We start from the raw sequence: 19,257 nt of genomic DNA, 5'->3' as shown, positions 1-19,257 counted from the left end.
ATTTTAAGTGTATCTTTCAGAGAAATTAGGTTTATATTATCTCATCTTTTTAATTAGTAGACATATGAAATAAGTTTTTGTCTGCTAAGTATAAAACTATATTCTTTAGATATTTAAATAGTTAAATATATTAAATGTTTTCCTAGAGTTGTTTTTCAAAAGTGCAAAGGCCCTAAAATGAAACAAAATTCAAGAACTTTTTATCTCCATTCTTAATCCTTAAGCTTTAGAAATATAACAATAGGAGATAAAATAGCAACTAATATAGAATATACATATTGCTGTGGTTTTTTTGGATGTTAGCATGAGGCAGCTTGCCTGAACACCAAACACTATGACATGTTTCAACAAGTGGAAATAGTGCTTTTAACTATTTATTTATTATTTTATAATACCTTCAAGGTTGGTGTTTTTTTTTTTAAGTTATACTTCATAGAAACCAAAGAGCCCTGTCTGAGTAGGAAAAAATGTTTTTCATTTTAAATAGAAATAATGTTAAATTTAGGAAAAGTTTACATGTTTATTTATAGGTGCTGTTTATTTTTAAATCTGGACTATGCTACTTGCTACAACTAGAAAACCTTATTCTAAAATGGTGGCAGTGGGAAAATCCTCAGACTTTTCCCCCTTAGATCCAATCATTCATATGATTTAAAGCACCTTCTTTTGTTAATTATCTGACCAAATTATGATAGTTGTGTTAAAGCAGACTACTAATTTATGGGGGATGAGGACACATATGTGATATCTTAATCAATAAAGAAATTTAGAAAAATAAAACAAGTTAAAAACTGCATCTAACTTGTCATCCAGTCAGAGAATGCCATGATCTAGGCAAGACCTGGATATTCACAGAATAAATGAAAGTATATTTGAGTGCAGAACTGAAAAAAAATTATTTATACTTTTAAGACAAACTTATTTAACAAAAATAATTGAGTAATTCTGGAGCCCTTTCTTTTTCTATCATTAAGTGTCCTTTGATAATGAATACAAAAGGGAAGGAGAGTTAGCTGTATTATAAATCTCTGTCATACTAATTGCCAAAAAGTTTGTTTTTTCAAAGTCGTATGCCATTTCTCTTGAAGTCATTGTGAAGCATTGTTTATTTAAAAATTTTAAAAATATATTTCTATTGATTTTAGAGAGGACTGGAGAGGGAGAGAGAGAAACATCAATGATGAGAGAGAATCATTGATCACCTGCCTCGAGCCCACAACCAGGCATGTGCCCTTGAGGAGAATCGAACCCAGGACCCTTCAGTTAACAGGCCGAGGCTCTGTCCATTGAGCCAAACCAGCTAGGGCATGAAGCATTGTTTAAATCAAGATGGAATGAAATACTAGTGACCAGCTGTCACATTGGGGACAAGTTCTCCCTATATAGAATTTTTAAGAAAAAATAGTTTGTCTGGTTGGGAGGTTGCCTATACAAGCAAGGACTTTGGCCCTTGCTCCCCAGGGGTATCTACAGATCCTTTTTCTCATGTTTTAGACACTGAATTGAAAGGGGAAAGGGGGGGCTTACAGTCCTCCCGGCCCCACCCCCAGCCTCAAACATCTTTTCTACAGCCAGAGCATTAGTTCTTTCTATCAATACTAGACAGACCTTAAGGATTATCAACCTTGAGGTGGTTATATTGGCTGTTATTCCCATCCCAAAAATATAAAATAACAGACCCAAATGTCTTTACTTCTGTTTTGTCTGAAAACCTCAAAATGTTTTAAATCTCACTCTCTGGAGGTCAGACTTTATGTATCTCTTTTTGAGTGAGGGCACAGCTGTTTTCTCCCAGGGAATTCCAGAGTCAAGTTTCTGCATTCTTCCACCGCCAGATAGCACCCAAGATTCAGCAAAGCTCTAGGCCTGTAGGGCTCCCCCATCAACCCTGGAAAATGAATTTTCTTTCCCAGATAGTCTGTTATTTTCATTCCTTATAGGGTAATGTTGATCCCTTTCCCAAGTTTTTGTACTCAAGATCTAGTAGTTTAAGTTCTACAAAGCTTTTTATTCCCCAGTGCCTTATAAATCACATTTTTTTTTCTTTTTGGCCCTCCCTTCAGGACTTTTATGTCTTACCTTTCTTCTGACTAGGGGTCTTATTTTATCAATGGTTGGACAGTTTGCATCTTGTTTTCCCTCGGATAGCAGTCAGGAATACACAAGTGACAGCTGTTTATAAAGGGTAAGGTCAGGAATCCAGGTCACATACCAGAAATACCAATAAACTCTCCAAAACCACTTTATATAATGCTACGTAGGGCTTTGTGAGATCCCTCCAATACATGCCTCCTTCTCTTGTGATATATACACCGGTCACTTCTAGATTTAGTAATTTGTTTCATCTGAAAACCTTTCTGGAACTAAGGGGAATCAGAATTTCCCCCCAAGTATTTTTAAGATGGTAACTAACAAAAGGGCCCTCATATCCTTGGATAGTTATGTGGGTGTTGATAATGTAAGTGAAAAGGAGATATAGTCTCCTCTAGGTAGAGATATCATCAGGCATAGGGACCACATAACACATTTAAGCAAAAACAGTAGACTCTGAAGTTGAAAATCATGCTAGAAGCCTTTATACCAGATGATGTAGACACAACCTCCAAAAGTAGATGTTGACCTGTTTCTGAGAAGACACCGAATTACCCTCCTTCTAAAAGGCACTCTCCCAAGATGCTTTAACCTCATCTGATCTCGGGCATTTTGTCCTCCCCCAAATCACAGCATTATATACATCACTGAAGAAGGAAATGATGAAAATCCCTAGATTTGGGAATCACTTAAAGTGATAATCTCAGAGCAGACAGGAATTCCCTCCCCCCCCCCCCCAGCCATGGACTAGCAGCCTGAGGCCTTTAGGACTGACCCCTTTCCTTTGTAAAGACTACATTCTGTATCTATTCACTCACATTTTTTTCTTTCATAATTGAGATCTTATCAGGTGTTTTGAGGATAAGTAATAGACATTTCAGTTTGTACACAATTCTTAACTTTCGTAACCAAACTCTAAAAAGTTATGTGGTTGTGATTTTTTTCTAAACAGTTATTTCAGCAGCTTTCCAGCTTAAAATGTGCAGTTTGCAATTTCCCTTAATAGAGTATCAAGTACCAATATCTTCAAATGTTGATATGCTGTTACATCAAAGTCCCACTAGTTCACAATTTAATATCATATGCTCTAGAATAATCAAATCTTCAATCTTTCACAGCACATTAATAAAGTTACTAGGAAAACTGGAACTACTACACCAAAATTGTTACAGATGCACAAAATCCTGAAAGGGAGAGGCCAAGATCAAGGAATGGTTTTCTTTAGGAAACAGTTCTACCAAAAACACGAGAATAGAAGTAATTTAATATGTTCAAGGCATATTAAATGCATGACTAACTCCATATTGCCATTTAGGATGCTTTTATATCATAGGATATAAAAACTACCCCATCTATGGAATGTTAAGCTGACACCCAAGATAATCAAAGCCTCTCCCATATTCAATATCTCACTATTTTCTGGTTGTCCCCCCCCCAAAAAAAAAAATCCAGCAAAAGAAGCTAAAATTAGACTTAAAAAATAGGATGAGGTGGAATTCCCTCCTTCTTAAAAATGTTTCTAGAGCTATTATATTACAAACATTGCATTTCCAAAATGGTTGATAAAAATATTCCTTTGGATTATACAAGGGAGGCAGGACCACTGATGAGACATGGTACAGGATATTAATCATACCTGGCTTCTTTCTCTTCTGCTATATCCAAGGCTGGACTCCCCTCAGTTTTAGTTTCTCCATTTTCTGCAGATCTTTAGGTTCCTGGTTAGCCACTTTGGCCTGTTTTTCCTTTGCTCTCCCCCTTTTGTTTGTACTTTTTTTTGTTTGTTTATACTTTTGCAGGAGCAGATTTAGCTGACAAACTTGCCCACCTTCTCCTGGGCTCCTTCACTGCCCCCTTGGTGGAACTGACCATTCTCTTGGCATTATGGCTTCAGGGGCAGGCGAGTGCCGACAACCTTCTGGAACCTAGGCTGCCTGGCTGCTGCCCCTTCTTCCACTGCCCAACCCTCCACGGGGGGTGGTTTCACTCAAGTTTTGGGGCCCTATTCCTTACTGCCTGGCTCTTAATTTCATAGAGGTGATCAAGTGGAAGGCTTTCTCCTAAATTTGAGACGTTTTACTGCAGGACTACTCTGAGTGCCCTGCAGACCAGCTGCCGATCTAAGACCTGTTTGTTACTGTCCTCAATAGGGAGGAATGTTGTCCTGAATGGAAATCAACTGTGTCACTGAGCACAATGTTTAGCTCACCTGATTTTGTTTTTCTTTTCATGGAAAGACTGTCGAAGAAGGAAATGAATTGATTTACATTCTGGTGTGGGTTCTGTATCTTGTTGTGGTCAGTATTTTGAAGAGAAGTCCATAAAAGACCATTTTAGGCATGCTTATCTTCAGAAATGAAGTGTATCACACTCTCAAAAGAAATATGTCATGCTATTTCTTCAGTGGTTTGTATTAGCTAATATGCTTAAACAGAAACAGTTTTAAAGTCCAGTAAATGTCATTATTTCTGACACGCTTTCTGTCTTAACAGAAATCCACTGACCATCCCCTATGTGTTTCTCCACTCCTGACAAAGTACTTTAAAGTAACTCCATCTTCCCTCGCCAGAATTCCGTCTCTCTAATAATAGTGTGGTTCTTACTTGATAGCCCACATTGTATTAAGCATCTTATCAGAAGATATATGTATGTCTTATTAGCTTTCATTTAGACAAGAAGAGTTGGCAAACTCCAAGCCCTGTTACATGACTTTTTCCCACAGGAATTCTGAGAAATCGCAACATGTGATTTGGCTTTCTTAAACCTTCCTTCTTCCTTATCCAACCTCTCTCACCTGGGATGCTTACCAGATATTTAGCTTTGGGTAGTTATTATTTCTAAGCATCACTTAGATTGTAGAATAGGTTTTTCTAGATTGCAATCTAGATTGTAGAATAGATTGCAATAGGAGTTTGTTCCCTTTGTGACCAGCTACTTTTCACTGACTAGCAGATTCTGTCATAAGGAGGCTGAATTTTTCTTAACTCTAAAACTACCTACTTAGATAGGGTAAAAATAGCAACAACAGCAGTTGTTGGATATATTCCTCTGTCTAGAATCTGTAGGGCAATCATGTAGTCTTCTATACCTGAACTCCTGCCTGACAGTGACAATTTGGCCCACGATTCTACAGCACCTGTTCTCAGCTTGAACTTTCTTCCAACTTCCCAGGGATCCAGCTGCAGAGTCATTTACTATACCAGCTGGCAGCAATTATTTTATTCTATTTTGGGAAAGCTAGTATATTTTTGGCAGCTTTGTTTGGTAATAACAATTCATTGAATACTTTTTCTTTTTTTAATCTTCACACGAGGATATTTTTCCATTGATTTTTAGAGAGAGGGAAAGACAGAAACATTGATGTGAGAGAAACACATTGATTGGTTGCATCCTGCGCAAACCTTGACCAGGGCCCTGGCAGGGGAGGAATATGCAACTGTGGTACTTGCCCTTGACTGGGGGAGTCCAACCCAGCACCCTTAGGTCTGCAGGCCTATGCTCTATCCACTGAGTCAAACTGACTAGGGCTTGAATACTTCTTAATGCTAGGTTCTGTTCTAAACACTTTACTTTCATTTAATTATCTTAAGGTAGTTATGGTTTTACAGGTGATGAAACCTTTTACAGTCTTAGAGAGATAAATGTCTAAAAGCAAACAATTAGTGACAGAAATGGGTATATCTAACTCCACGTCTCTATTTCTTCTGTGTCTTGTCCTGTTTTTCTAAGAATGCTTCATACTTTCCATCTGTTTTGTTTTATTTTATTTTATTTTATTTTATTTTATTTTATTAAAATACTAGAGGCCCAATGCACGAAAATCATGCAAGAGGCTCAGCCCCAGCTGCCTTGACCAGCCCTCATAGTCCCAGCTTCATCCAAATGCTGTTCAATCTAATTAGCCTATTAGTTCTTTATTTTATAGGATGTTTTATGTATATCAGACAGAGGAAGAGAGAGATAGAAACATCAATGATGAGAGAGAATCATCGATCAGCTGCCTCCTGCACGCCCCCCCCCCCCCCACTGGGGACCAGGCCTGCAACCCAGGCGTGTGCCCTGACTGGGAATCAAACCAAGAGCTCCTGGTTCATAGGTAGATGCTCAACTACTGAGCTGCTCCATTGGGCACCATCTGTTTTATTATTCTGCCTGTCTTACAAGTTCTAGGTTAGGACTCCCACAACAACCGACTTTTCCCAAAAAATTTCCAGTAAAGTTAGGAGCTACGGATGGTAACAGAAACTCTTTCAGTGATTACCTGAAAAATACATGCCCTCCTTGTTTAGGCGAGACCATAGTTGAACACAGGATGAAATTATTTATAACAGCTTTTAGATCTCACTAGAGAAACACTTACTGTACTAGCCAGTGAAAATAATATGTAGTCGGAGAATGAAACTTAGTTGTAAATAAGTTGAGCTCACTTTTTTGGGGAAAGACTGGTAGAATATGTAATAGATAAAAACAATTTATTAAAAAATTTGTAACTGAAAATTGTACTTATACCTTTGATTTTCACAAAAAAAAAAAAAATACCCAGGTTTATTTTTAAGGGTAACTAATCACTGTAAGGCTATTATTTACAATATACTTTCTTATATAAATTTACTTCACTGTTTTTGTGTGTGTGTGTGTGTGTTTGTTTGTTTGGTTTTTTTTGTTCACACAGAATTATTCCCTAATGGATGTGCAGCCTTCAAGAAAATTACTCCCAATATAGATGAAGAAGGAGCAATGAAAGAAGATGCTGGAATGATGGATGTCCATTATACTGAAGTAAGATTCCAGGGCCTGCATTGCCAGTTATATAAACTTCTTAAATATATGTTTATTTAACAATTATTACAACTAACTTAATTTGGAAGATAACTAAGGGTTGATGAACTGTAAGCATTAAGATTGCCCAGAGCAATGATGTTTGTGTTAGGAATGTGGAGAATCCTGTCTCTGGAACTCTTCCTATTGTCTGGTTTTATAAATGCAACATTTATTATCCTCAAATCACCATCACATTAACCAGATCAGGGTCAGCATAGTTTGGAGAATCTTCCATTAAAATATTTTAAGGTAGTAGTTAAACAGAGGATCTATACAAATATTTTTGAAATGGAAAATTTCTACTATAAACTTCATATGGATAGAAAATGGATTCAGTTGTCACATAGTCAACAAATATTTACTGAGCACTGACTTATGAGCTCTGGACTTGATGATATAGGAGCTATAAATAATTAGATATGTCTGATCTCTGGCCTCTAATGTCTACCTGAGAGATAAGACACCATCACAGAATGAAAACAAGACAGTGCCATTTGAATAATATAAACAGTATGTTCCATGCAAAGTCAAAGGTGAAAGAGATGCCTTTGAACTGAGGTAGAACAGAGGAGGTATTAGAATAGAGAAGGGTTTGAAGAATGAGTTCACTCTGAAGGTGGAATAACAGAATAGCAGGCACAAAAGTTAAGTGGTGGGAAAGTATAAGGCAGGTTTTAGGCACAAGTAAATGGATCCTTTGGACTAAACCAGGGGTTTGTATAGAGAGAAATAGTGGCTGAGGTCTTAATCTTGAGAAACTGAATATTTGGGCTTTATTCATTAGACTGTTGAATTGCTATTAAAGGTTTTTGAGCCGAATCATGATAAGGTCAAAGCAAAAAGGAGGAAATGTTAATTCAGCGGTAATATGTATTGGAAGTAGATAGATGGGGGCTAGAGGCAAAGGCTAGAGAAGGGGCTACCCTAAGGGTCCAGATGTGATACAGTTGGCCTAAACCAGATAGTGACCAATTCAGGCAACTCTTTGACACAAAGAGGAAAACTTGCTGGCTGTGGGAGGGAGGGAGTCAAAATAACTCTGAGGTTTCAGGTTTGGATATTAGAGAAAAATGATAGATGGATAATTTTAAAGGGAAGATTATGAATTCAGTTTTTGATGTGTGTTGAATTTGAAGTAAAAGATTATCAAAATGAAAATAAATATTAGGCCATGAGAAATTCAGAACTGAACCTAAGCAGAGAGATCGGGATTGGAAATCTGCATCTGGAAGTCATATCTGTGTAAGAATCAAAGCAGAGTGAGGATGGGAGATAATATTGCAAATGAAGACCAGAGGACTAAGGACTGAACCATACAGAAGTTCACAATTGAAGAATGGGAACATGAAAAAAAAAGAGAGAGAGAGAGAGAGAGAGAGAGAGAGAGAGAGAGAGAGAGAGAGAGAAAGAGAGAGAGAGAGAGAGAGAGAGAGAGAGAGAAATCAAAAGCAGGGAGATTTGAGGAACTGTAGTCCCATATGAATACATTTTTAAGTTGTATTAAGAAACACAAGAAGCAGTCAGATTAAAGTGATAGAGACACACTTCACAAAAACTTTATTAGTAGTTCTTTATAATACAAACAAATCTCAATTAGCTCTAGTTTACTTAAGCTAAAATGATATGCTTGGAAGCTTTTCCTACTGTTTCTGTATGGGTCTGTCTCCTGGTCCATAAAATAAAGATAGTAATACTACCCTGGTTACTTCACAGTAAATCTGAAGGCTCTTTATAAGTCATTAAATGCTGCATAAATGTCAGGCTTTATCACTGACTTACTTGAGAGTGAGGTTTCTTTTTATGCCCAGAATCTAGAAGAGTATCTAGATTAAAACATGTTTGCTGAATTAATGCTAACAAAATCAAAATACTTGAATTTTAATTCCAATTCATTATCTGACTGTGACCCTTTGGGTAAATTAATTCACTTTTTGAATCTTACATAATTTTCCATAGAATTCCAGTTGTTATGGCCGGCAGCAGAAAGATTCCAGGAAGTTCAGGGGAATTAAATGATCCGCACAACTTTAGTTTTGTCCTTGCTTTCCAAAACAACAGCTTTGGCTTATTCATAGAAATGTCCTTGAGCCTGACTCTCTTTTATACTCTCAAGGAAAGCAGTAATGTTTCTTATTAGACAACCAGAGGCCTGTTGCACAATATTGGTGCAAAAATAGGCCCCTAGCTTCACTCCCAGCCACCCAGGAGCCAGAAAGTCCTTGCTCCCCACCCCAGCTGCCTTGGAGCCAGCAAGACCCCACTCCCACCGGGAGCCGGCAAGTCACCTGGGAGCCAGCATATCCCAGCTCCTGGGCCACCCAGAGCCAGCAAGTCCCTGCTCCTGAGCCGCCCAGAGCCAGCAAGTCCTCACTTCTGTCTGGAGCATCACTCCAGTAGCTCCCTCTGCCACCCCCCTTCCCCTCATAGCAGGCTTCACAACACTCTGGCCTCCATATGCAAATTAACCTCCATCTTGTATTAATTTGCACACTCTGATTGGCTGTGGGCATAGCGAAGGCACGGTCAATTGTCATTTTTCTCTTTTATTAATGTAGATTAGTGTAGATAACTATGCTCAGTGTTCTATGTAAACAGTTTGTTACAACTTGTTTGTGATTTGCAGTCATAATTTATATACTTTATTTGATATATACAGATAAATCATGTTCTAGGAAGTGCTCTTTTATGTTTTAGTTTACTTAATAAGGCTTCTTCCTTATACCCTAGCCAATAGAAAAATAAATGATATTGATTTCTAAGTTTATTTAAATGAAAAATACAAATGGTTGTCCATTTAATGCAGGGGTTGAGAACCTATTTTCTGCCAAGGGCCATTTGGATATTTATAACATTCTTGGGCCATATAAAATTATCAACTTAAAAATTAGCCTGCTATATTTGGTCAAAAATTTAATTAACTCACCCCTAATACTTTGGCAGGGCCAGACCAAATGATATCATGGGCCTTATATGGCCCATGGGCTGGACGTTCTTCACTCCTGATTTAGTGCCTGTATTAAAATACACGAGTTAAACCAATAATAATAAAATTTAATTCAGACCTCCTCAGTTTGGAACAAACAATTTACCCTTTTCAAAGATAATCCTTCTCAGTATATTAACATTTGTAAGTATAGTTAACATCTTCATTATATGCATAAACAAAACAAATGAATGTAGTTTACTATTGTCAACGTTCATTTCATATTTTTAAGAACGGTTTTAATTTCAAATATTTCAAGTATAATCCTTTGCATTTCATTTTTTTTATTTTTTTAAATTTCTTTATTGATTAAGGTATCACATATTTGTCCTCAACCCCCCATTCCAATCCCCCACCCCCCACACTCACGCCGTCACCTCCCTATTGTCCTTGACCACTGGTTAGGCTCATATGTGTGCACATAAGTCCTTTGGTTGATCTCTCCTTTTTATCCCCACCTTCCCTTTGAGGTCCAACAGTCTGACCCATGGCTCCTTATCTCTGGGTCTGTTCTTGTTCATCAGTCTATGCTGTTCACCATTTCCCCTAGATTAGTACAGTCTATTCTTTATTGACTTGAAATGGTTCATAATTTATTTGCCCAGAATTCTAAAACTATTTTTAATTCCTGATTACATTTTTTCTCTTAATGCAGGAAGTTTTGCTGGAGTTGCTAGAACAATGTGTGGATGGCTTATGGAAAGCAGAACGTTATGAAGTAATTTCTGAGATTTCCAAGCTGATCATTCCAATTTATGAGAAACGCCGTGAATTTGAGGTAAGCACATTTGCATCATTGCCCATTTTTGTTGAATTGTGAGAATTCTTTATATTTTCTAGATATTAAATCTGTAATTTAATATTTTATTTTGGTCTTGGAAAAAGTAGTAATATAGTTATGTTACTATTATTATATGACCTCTGAAGAAAGAAAGGTTAATTACATTATGTCATTTCTTTCTTATCCTAGAATATAAATACTTAATGTATCACTTTGACACATTTGTCCACTTGGGAAGTTAGAATCCTTAAAAATACTGTTCAGCCCTAGCTGGTTTGGCTTAGTGGATAGAGCATCAGCCTGCGGACTGAAGGGTCCCAGGTTTGATTCCAGTCAAGGGCATGTACCTTGGTTGCGGGCACACCCCCGCTGGGGAGAGTGCATTTGGCAGCTGATAGATGTTTCTCTCTCACCAATGTTTCTAGCTCTCTATTCTTTCCCTTTCTCTCTGTAAAAAATTAATAAAATATATTTAAAAATAAAATAAGAGACATTCCTCTGTTTAAAAAAAAACATGCTGTTCAATCCTCAGAATCCTACCTTATATTTACATAAATGCTCCAATTGAAATTAAGGGTAAAACATCCAAAATATAAATTTAGATTGCAACAGTGGTTCTGAAACCAGAGGTTCTTTCTAGCCACCTCCCTAATTTCCCTCATGGCATAAAAAATCAATATTGACTTCACTAAACCTTCACTTTAAAAATCTATTGAATTTTCATGTTGCCCCAGAGGAGGCATAAACTTGATTCTATTCTTTGCAATTCCATAGGGGAGACTAAAGGTGCTGGCAGGTGACAATTGGAGAGGTAATACGACACTAGTAATAGTTCTATTAAGAGTTTTTCCAATTTAATTTGCCAGATAAAGTTATTGATAAAGGGTAGTTCATAAAGAATAGTAGTATAATTGACAGCTTTGCCACCAACATTAAACAGGATTTTTCTCTAATTTTGTCTCTGAGTCCACATCATGATTTCTGCTCCTTCTGTGCCAGCAAGGCTTCATTTAGGATTCAAGCCATTTCTTTTTAAAAAGAAAAGCTGTTGCCAAAACCGGTTTGGCTCAGTGGTAGAGCGTTGGTCTGCGGACTGAAAGGTCCCGGGTTCGATTCTGGTCAAGGGCATGTACCTGGTTTGCGGGCACATCCCCAGTAGGGGGTGTGCAAGAGGCAGCTGATTGATGATTCTCTCTCATCGATGTTTCTAACTCTCTATTCCTCTCTCTTCCTCTCTGTAAAAAATCAATAAAATATATTATAAAAAAGAAAAGAAAAGCTGTTTATACTTAAATATAGCAAGCAGGTAGATTGTCTTTCTTTATTGAAGAAGTTTCCAAGACTGAGAATACAGATACTTAATATCATCATATGGATAGTGTTCTAATATCCTCTCTAAACTGGCTCTGATGAAACTCACATCTTCTTCCCAGGTTCTGGGTCTTTCTCTCCCATACTTTTGGTGTATATGAAGCATGCCTGAAAAATTATAGTGGAGGTCAAGTGATTGTGTTAATTAAGCAAGAGTTAAATAAATCTAGGTCATCTAGATGGAAAAGAATAGCCTATGGGACAAGAATTGGCATTGCCCCTCCTATCAATACTATGTGAAAAGTTTCAAAATATGTACTTTCTTGCTGTTAGGTTAAATATCAAGCCATTAGAAATCCATGGAGCATTTTGCTACTCCGTCAACTAATAGTGAGGAAAGGAAAATATATCTTCCCTACACATTAAAGGAAACAATTTTTTTTTTTAATAGGAATGAGTTCTGTTTTCTTGTAGGGATGTAAGGGCCTGTGTATTATAGATACCCTAGCATTGTGCATGTGATAAAGTAATTGTTTTTAGGATGCTGGTATGTAAAGATAGGCTAGAAAATGTCAAAGATAGCAACCATCAAGGTAAGGAAAATTTCCTTCAAATTGAGCTCAAATGCAGGAAATAATATGGAAAGAATTTTAGATAGAACACCTTCTATACTCTCCTTTTTTTATTGAGATGAAATTCACATAACTTACAATTAACCATTTTAAAATGCACAATTCAGTGGCATTTAGTGCATTAATGATATTGTACACCTACCACCTCTCTTTAGTTTTGAAATGTTCTCATAGCCCTTGGAAAAACACCCCATACTCATTTTATAACAACCACTGTGCACTCATCCACCATCCTGTAATCTGCTTTCTGTTTCTATGGATTTATTCTAGATATGTCATATAAGAAGGTTTAATACAAGATGTGACCTTTTGTGGCTGGCTTTTTTTCACTTAGTATAATGTTTGTAGCATGTATCAGAATGTTATTTCTTTTTATGCCTGAATGGTATTTCACAATTTGTTTATCCATTTATCCACTGACAGACATTTGGGTGGTTTCCACCTTTTGACAATTAGGAATAGTGCTTTTGTAAGCATTTGTTTGTAAATTTCTGTATGGACATATTTACATTTATCTTGGGTATATACCCAAGAGTGGAATATATGGGCCATATAACTCTATGATTTCCCTTTTATTTCCCATCAGCAAAGTATACATGCCACATCCTGACCAACACTTTTTTTTTATTAAAGTCATACTAGCCCAGCTGGGAATGGCTCATTGACCTATGAACCAGGAGGTCATGATTCTGTTCTGGTCAAGGGCACATACCTGGGTTGTGTGCTCGATCCCCAGTAGGGGGAATGCAGGGGACAGCTGATGGATGATTCTCTCTCATCATTGATGTTTCTATCTCTCTCTCTCTCTCCCTCTTCCTTCTTTTCTGAAATCAATAAAAATGTATTTTAGGGAAAAGTCATCCTAGTGGGTGTGAAGTGGTATCAGATATGGTTTTAATTTGTATTTCCTTAATGACCAAATATTTTGAACATCTTTCTAAGTACTAGTTGAACATTTGTATTTCTCCTTTGGAGAAATGTATACTCAAGTCCTTTGCTCATATTTTTTTCTTTTATATATAATTTCTATTGAGGTATAATTGATATAACATTATATCAGTTTTACGAGTACAACATAATGACTCAATATTTGTATTGCAAAATGATCACCACAATAAGTCCAATTAACATCCATCACCATATACAGTTACACAATTTTTTTTCTTGTGATCAAAACTTTCAAGATCCACTCTTCTAGTTACTTTCAAATATGCAATACAGTATTAACTGTAGTCACCGTACTATAATTACATATCCATGACTTACTAGTGTTATAACTAGAAATGTGTACCTTTTGACTCCCTTCATCCATTTTGCCCACTTCCCACTCACTGCCTCAGGCAACCACCAATCTGTTTTTTATATCCATGAGCTCTGGGTGGTTATTTTTTGTTTTGTTTTGTATATTTCACATATAAGAACATACAGTATTTATCTTTCTCTGTCTAACTTATTTCACTTAGCATAATGCTCTCAAGGTCTATCCTTGTAGCAAATGGCAAAATTTTATTCTTTTTTTATAGTTGAATAATTTTCCATTGTGAATACACACACACACACACACACACACACACACACACACACATCTTTATCCATTCATCCATAGATGGGCATTTACATTGTTTTTATGTCTTGGCTATTATAAACAATGCTAAAATGAACATGGGGATGCATGTTTCTTTTTATTCTTTAGAAAAATACCCAGAAATGGAATTGTTGTATCAGTTGATTATACTACTTTCAATTTTTTGAGGAACCTCAATACTGTTTTCCATAGTAATTGCACCAATTTATATTCCCATCAACAGTGCACAGGGAGTTCCCTTTCTCCAAATCCTCGCCAGCATTTATTTCTTGCCTTTTTAATAATAGCCATTCTAACAGGTGTGAAGTGGTATCTTTTTTATTTGCTTTTCCCTAATAATTAGTGATGTTGAGCATCTTTTTTCATGTACCTGTTGATTTTCCCACTTTAAAATTGGGTTGTTTGTCTTTTTTTTAATTATGAGAGTTCTCAATATTTTCCTAATCCAAAACCTTCATTCAGATTTTAATTGGCAAAAATTTTCTCCCACTCTATAGATTGTCATTTCACATTCTTAATAATGTTCTTTGCACCATGTGCTCTCCTTTTCTGGGTGTGCATAAGAACATATTCTTTGAAAACATCTGTCTACATGTATAAAAGCACACCTCACTGAGGCTTATACTATTACTTATTTTTGTATCTGTATTTCATTTTTATATCCAAAAGTTTTTGCATGAATTGTTTTTTTTAAATCAATCTTTATTGTTCATATTATTACAAAGGTTCCTCATTTCTTCCCCCCTCCACCAGGTTCCCGCCCCACCCTCTTCCCCCTCCCCTCCCCCCATTGTCCTCATCCTTAGGTGCACAGTTTATGTTCCGTCTCTTCCCGCATCCACCACTTCCCCTTTTCCCCAAGAACTGTCAGGCCACTCCTCTCCCTTATCTCAGACTCTACTACCATCAACAGCTAATATTGTTCATCAGGTTTTTCAATCTCCTTTTGTTGTTGTTGTTGTTGTTGTTTTTTAATTAATAAACTTTTACACTTCTAAGAATAAATTTTAAAATCTAATAATTTTAAACCTTGTTTTTTCTGCCCTGGGAATTGAAAAGCAAACTTGTTTACATGTAAACTTGCCCTTAGGCTATCAGAAGGTGTAGCCATTCAAATGTAAATGAACACATTGTTTAAAGATAGCTGCTGGTTGGAATTGGATTACCTGTTCTGGGTGGGAAGGGCTTGTCATTCCCTTTCTCCATTAAAATTAAGGTGTTAGCTTTAAAACTTCTTTTTGGCAAGAGACCTTAAACTTTCAGAACTTTAGATTTTTCAGATAGTAAATCAGTTACTTAGCATTTTCTCAAATCAATACCTTCACATGCCCAAGGATACACTTCATACAAAAGACATTTCCAAAAGATCAACCAACCTCATCCAGACCCCACACAAGGCACTCACAGATCAACACCCCAGCGCTATACTAACTCAACACATCCAGATCTAAGCCTTCATCACTCGATTCAGCAGACCCTCAAGTTCCCCCAAAAGTTTCCAGCCATGTCTGAGAGGCAGCCCTGGGGCGTGGGCAGACGAGGATCGAGCTGTACCGGGCCTGGCTGCTCCGGGCCTGGCCTCTGTTGCTCTGGTCCGCTCCACAACCAGCTGCTCCGGGTATGGCCACTGCTGCTCCAGGCTTGGCTGCTCCCGACCTGGCTGCTCTGGGACCGGCTGCTCCGGGCCTGGCTGCTCCCGACCCGGCTGCTCCGGGCCTGGCCGCTCTGGGCTTGGCTGCTCTAGGTCTGGCTGCTGCTGCTCCAGGCCTGGCCGCTACCGACCTGGCTGCTCCGGGCTTGGTTGCTGCTGTTCTGGGACTGGCTGCTCCCGACCTGGCAGCTCTGGGCCCGGCTGCTCCAGGCCTGGCTGCTCCCGACCCGGCTGCTCTGGGCCAGGCTGCTCCAGGTCCGGCCACTCCGGGTCCGGCCGCTTTAGGCCTGGCCGCTCCTGGCCTGGATTTGCATGAATTGTTTATTCTACCTCTCCACCTAAGGATTCAAGGAAAACATTTTGCTTCTGTTTCAGTTTAAATAATTCAGAAATATTGAAAATAGTAGTCAGTAATAATAGTAGTATTTTTAAAGTGCATGTTACCATTGAGATGTTAATGGAATAAAGTATGATATTTAAAAATATAGTATTGTTTGACCTTTGTTAGCTCTATCCTTAGACCTAAAGTTAAGATTTTGTCTAATTGTGATAGTAGGGATGGGGGTGTGAATGACCCCACCAAAACCATTTTGACAAGGAAATATTGTGTGTCTCCCCCCCCCCCCCGGGCATTTTTCTTCTTACCCTTGGGCATTTATCTTAAATACATTTTAATATTTAACCAATAGACAAAGCTGATTTGTATATTCTCATTTTTTCAGAAACTAACTCAAGTTTATAGAACTCTTCATGGAGCTTACACAAAAATTCTGGAGGTTATGCACACAAAAAAAAGACTTTTAGGCACTTTCTTCAGAGTTGCTTTTTATGGCCAAGTAAGTAAACATTAGTTCATAAAGTTCTTTTTCTTTTCAAATATTCACCTTTACATTATTAGAATTCTGTCCAGATAAAGTGCCGATCACAACCGCAGGAAGCCTCTGTTGTAAGTCCAAAGTTCACTGTGGCTGTCATATCTAAACCCATTTAGGTCAGAGTCCAGCATATAACATTTAAATTTTTCCCTCTCTTTCATTTTCTGTGAAGCTTCTAAAAGTATATTTTTAATATCTAGTAGTTCAAGCTTCAAGTAAAAAATAGGTAAGTATAGTGAGAACAAGAAAAATCTAGTGTGGAAATTTGTAGGCCAGTCATATTCATATAACTGTGAATTTGAAAAATTCTCATTTATCTGATGTTAAAAGGGAGAAGATATGGACTTGGATTTTAGTACTTTTATTTCAAATGCATTATTGGTAGTTATTTAGTATGTTTTCTTTAAATAATATTTCTCATACTATTTATAAATGATTGTATGTTTAACTTTACAACAGTCATTTTTTGAAGAAGAAGATGGAAAGGAGTACATCTACAAAGAGCCAAAGCTTACTGGCCTCTCAGAGATTTCCTTGAGACTTGTTAAACTTTATGGTGAAAAATTTGGTACAGAGAATGTGAAAATAATTCAGGATTCAGACAAGGTAACTATACCCTACATCGTGAAATCATTAATTGGTAGTTCCAAGCATGGTATGTTGCTCTTGACTTTTTTTGTTAGCTGGTGGAGGAGAAGCATGGAAATAGAGTCTTTCCAGATAGTGAAAGAAAGGACAGGGGCTTTGGAGTCAAAGAGAGCAGGATCCAAATCTCCATTCCCTGTCACTTGCTATCTGTATGACCATGGGGAAGTTACTTAACCTCTCTGTGCCTTATTTTTCTCAGTAAAATGGAGATAATAATAGTGCCTTTGCTCTGGCTTGTGGTGCCTTATTTTTCTCAGTAAAATGGAGATAATAATAGTGCCTTTGCTCTGGCTTGTGTGGTCAGTTGGTTGGAGTGTCATTATATACACACAAAGGTCACAGGTTCGATTCCCAGTCAGAACACATACACAGGTTGTGGTTCAATCCCCAGTAAGGGTGCATATGAGAGGCAACTGATCAATGTGTCTTTCTCCCTCCCTTCCCCCTCTCCCTCTCTCTCATATCAATAAAAAAAATGTCCTGCCAAAACCAGTTTGGCTCAGTGGATAGAGCGTCGGCCTGCGGACTGAAAGGTCCTGGGTTCTATTCCAGTCAAGGGCATGTACCTTGGTTGCAGGCACATCCCCAGTGAGGGGGGTGGAGGGCGGCGTTCAGGAAACAGCTGATAATACTACTACTACTACTGCTACTAATACTACTACTATTACTACTACTAATAATAATAAGTGCCTTCCTCATGGAGTTTTATATGGATTAAATGAGTAAATATATGCAAAATAATTAGAGTTTCTGGTATATAAAAAACATTAAGAATAATAGAAGCCAGCATGCTTAATAAAGGTTAGCTATTATTTTGATTGCCATTGCTCATCATGATTCTTAATGCTATAGTTAATGATTAAAGTCATCTTGAGGCACACATTTTATTCTAAACATATCCTTAGTTCAGTAGTTACATTTATAATGAAGTGGGTTAAGGAGAGATACCTTGGGTCTTACTCCAAAGGTTATCCATCTCATCAGGCCCTGCCAAGACAGCATGAGAAAGGTTCCATCAAGAGAGGCTCTTTCCTGGGAAATGCATAGGTCCCTATAGACAGAATTTCAGGAAAGCATTGCACGAATTCCTGATCTTCCTTAGTTACTGTGGGAGTGCCCAGGAACAGAGCTGATATTTTCTTATTTAAATTTTGTATTGTTCAAAGTATTACATGTGTCTCCTTTTTCCCCCATTGATCTCTCCCTGGCCACTCTCACCCCCCCCCCCCCCCAGCACATGCCCTCACCCCCCTACTGTCTGTGTCCATTGGTTATGCTTATATGCATGCATATAAGTCCTTTGGTTGATCTCTTACCCTCACCCTCCCCTGTCTTCCCTCTGAGGTTTGATGGTCTGATCGATGCTTCTCTGTCTCTGGATCTGTTTTTGTTCATCAATTTATGTTGTTCATTATATTCCACAAATGAGTGAATGAGTGAGATCATGTGATATTTATCTTTCTCTGAATGGCTTATTTCACTTAGCATAATGCTCTCCATGTCCATCCATGCTGTTGCAAATCATAAGAGTTCTTTCTTTTTTACAGCAGCATAGTATTCCACAATTTTTTAATTCACTTATCTGCTGATGGGCACTTAGGCTGTTTCCAAACCCTAGCTATTATAAATTGTGCTGCTGTGAACATAGGGGTACACATATCCTTTCTGATTGGTGTGTCTGATTTCTTATGATATATTCTTAGAAGTGGGATTACTGGGTCAAATGGGAACTCCATTTAAAATTTTTTTTTAAAGAAAACTTCATACTTTTTGCCACAGTGGCTATACCAGATAGCTGATCTTTAAGGTATAAAGGACATATACAATTAGGATCTGTAGATCACAGCAGTATTTCCCCATGGAAAATGGTGCTTTGCAA

At 37.6% G+C, this 19,257-nt stretch overlaps 1 protein-coding gene and 1 pseudogene across 6 annotated transcripts in view; one reads left to right on the top strand and one right to left on the bottom strand.

Annotated features, from left to right (window-relative positions):
• Positions 1-19,257, top strand: part of DOCK11 (dedicator of cytokinesis 11) — a 191,775-nt gene that overhangs the window by 160,031 nt on the left and 12,487 nt on the right. For all 6 annotated transcript variants that reach the window (XM_036443425.2, XM_036443426.2, XM_036443422.2 and 3 more), the window contains 4 exons: positions 6,764-6,870; positions 10,551-10,673; positions 16,578-16,691; positions 17,190-17,336. In XM_036443425.2, coding sequence (XP_036299318.1) covers positions 6,764-6,870; positions 10,551-10,673; positions 16,578-16,691; positions 17,190-17,336 — 491 coding nt within the window. The remainder of the gene's footprint in view (positions 1-6,763; positions 6,871-10,550; positions 10,674-16,577; positions 16,692-17,189; positions 17,337-19,257) is intronic.
• On the bottom strand, positions 3,656-6,390 carry LOC118721902 (annotated as a pseudogene).

This window comes from Pipistrellus kuhlii, unplaced genomic scaffold, assembly GCF_014108245.1.
Source record: "Pipistrellus kuhlii isolate mPipKuh1 unplaced genomic scaffold, mPipKuh1.p scaffold_m20_p_19, whole genome shotgun sequence".
NCBI classification, from domain to species: domain Eukaryota; kingdom Metazoa; phylum Chordata; class Mammalia; order Chiroptera; family Vespertilionidae; genus Pipistrellus; species Pipistrellus kuhlii.
This window is presented reverse-complemented; position numbering and strand designations above follow the sequence as displayed.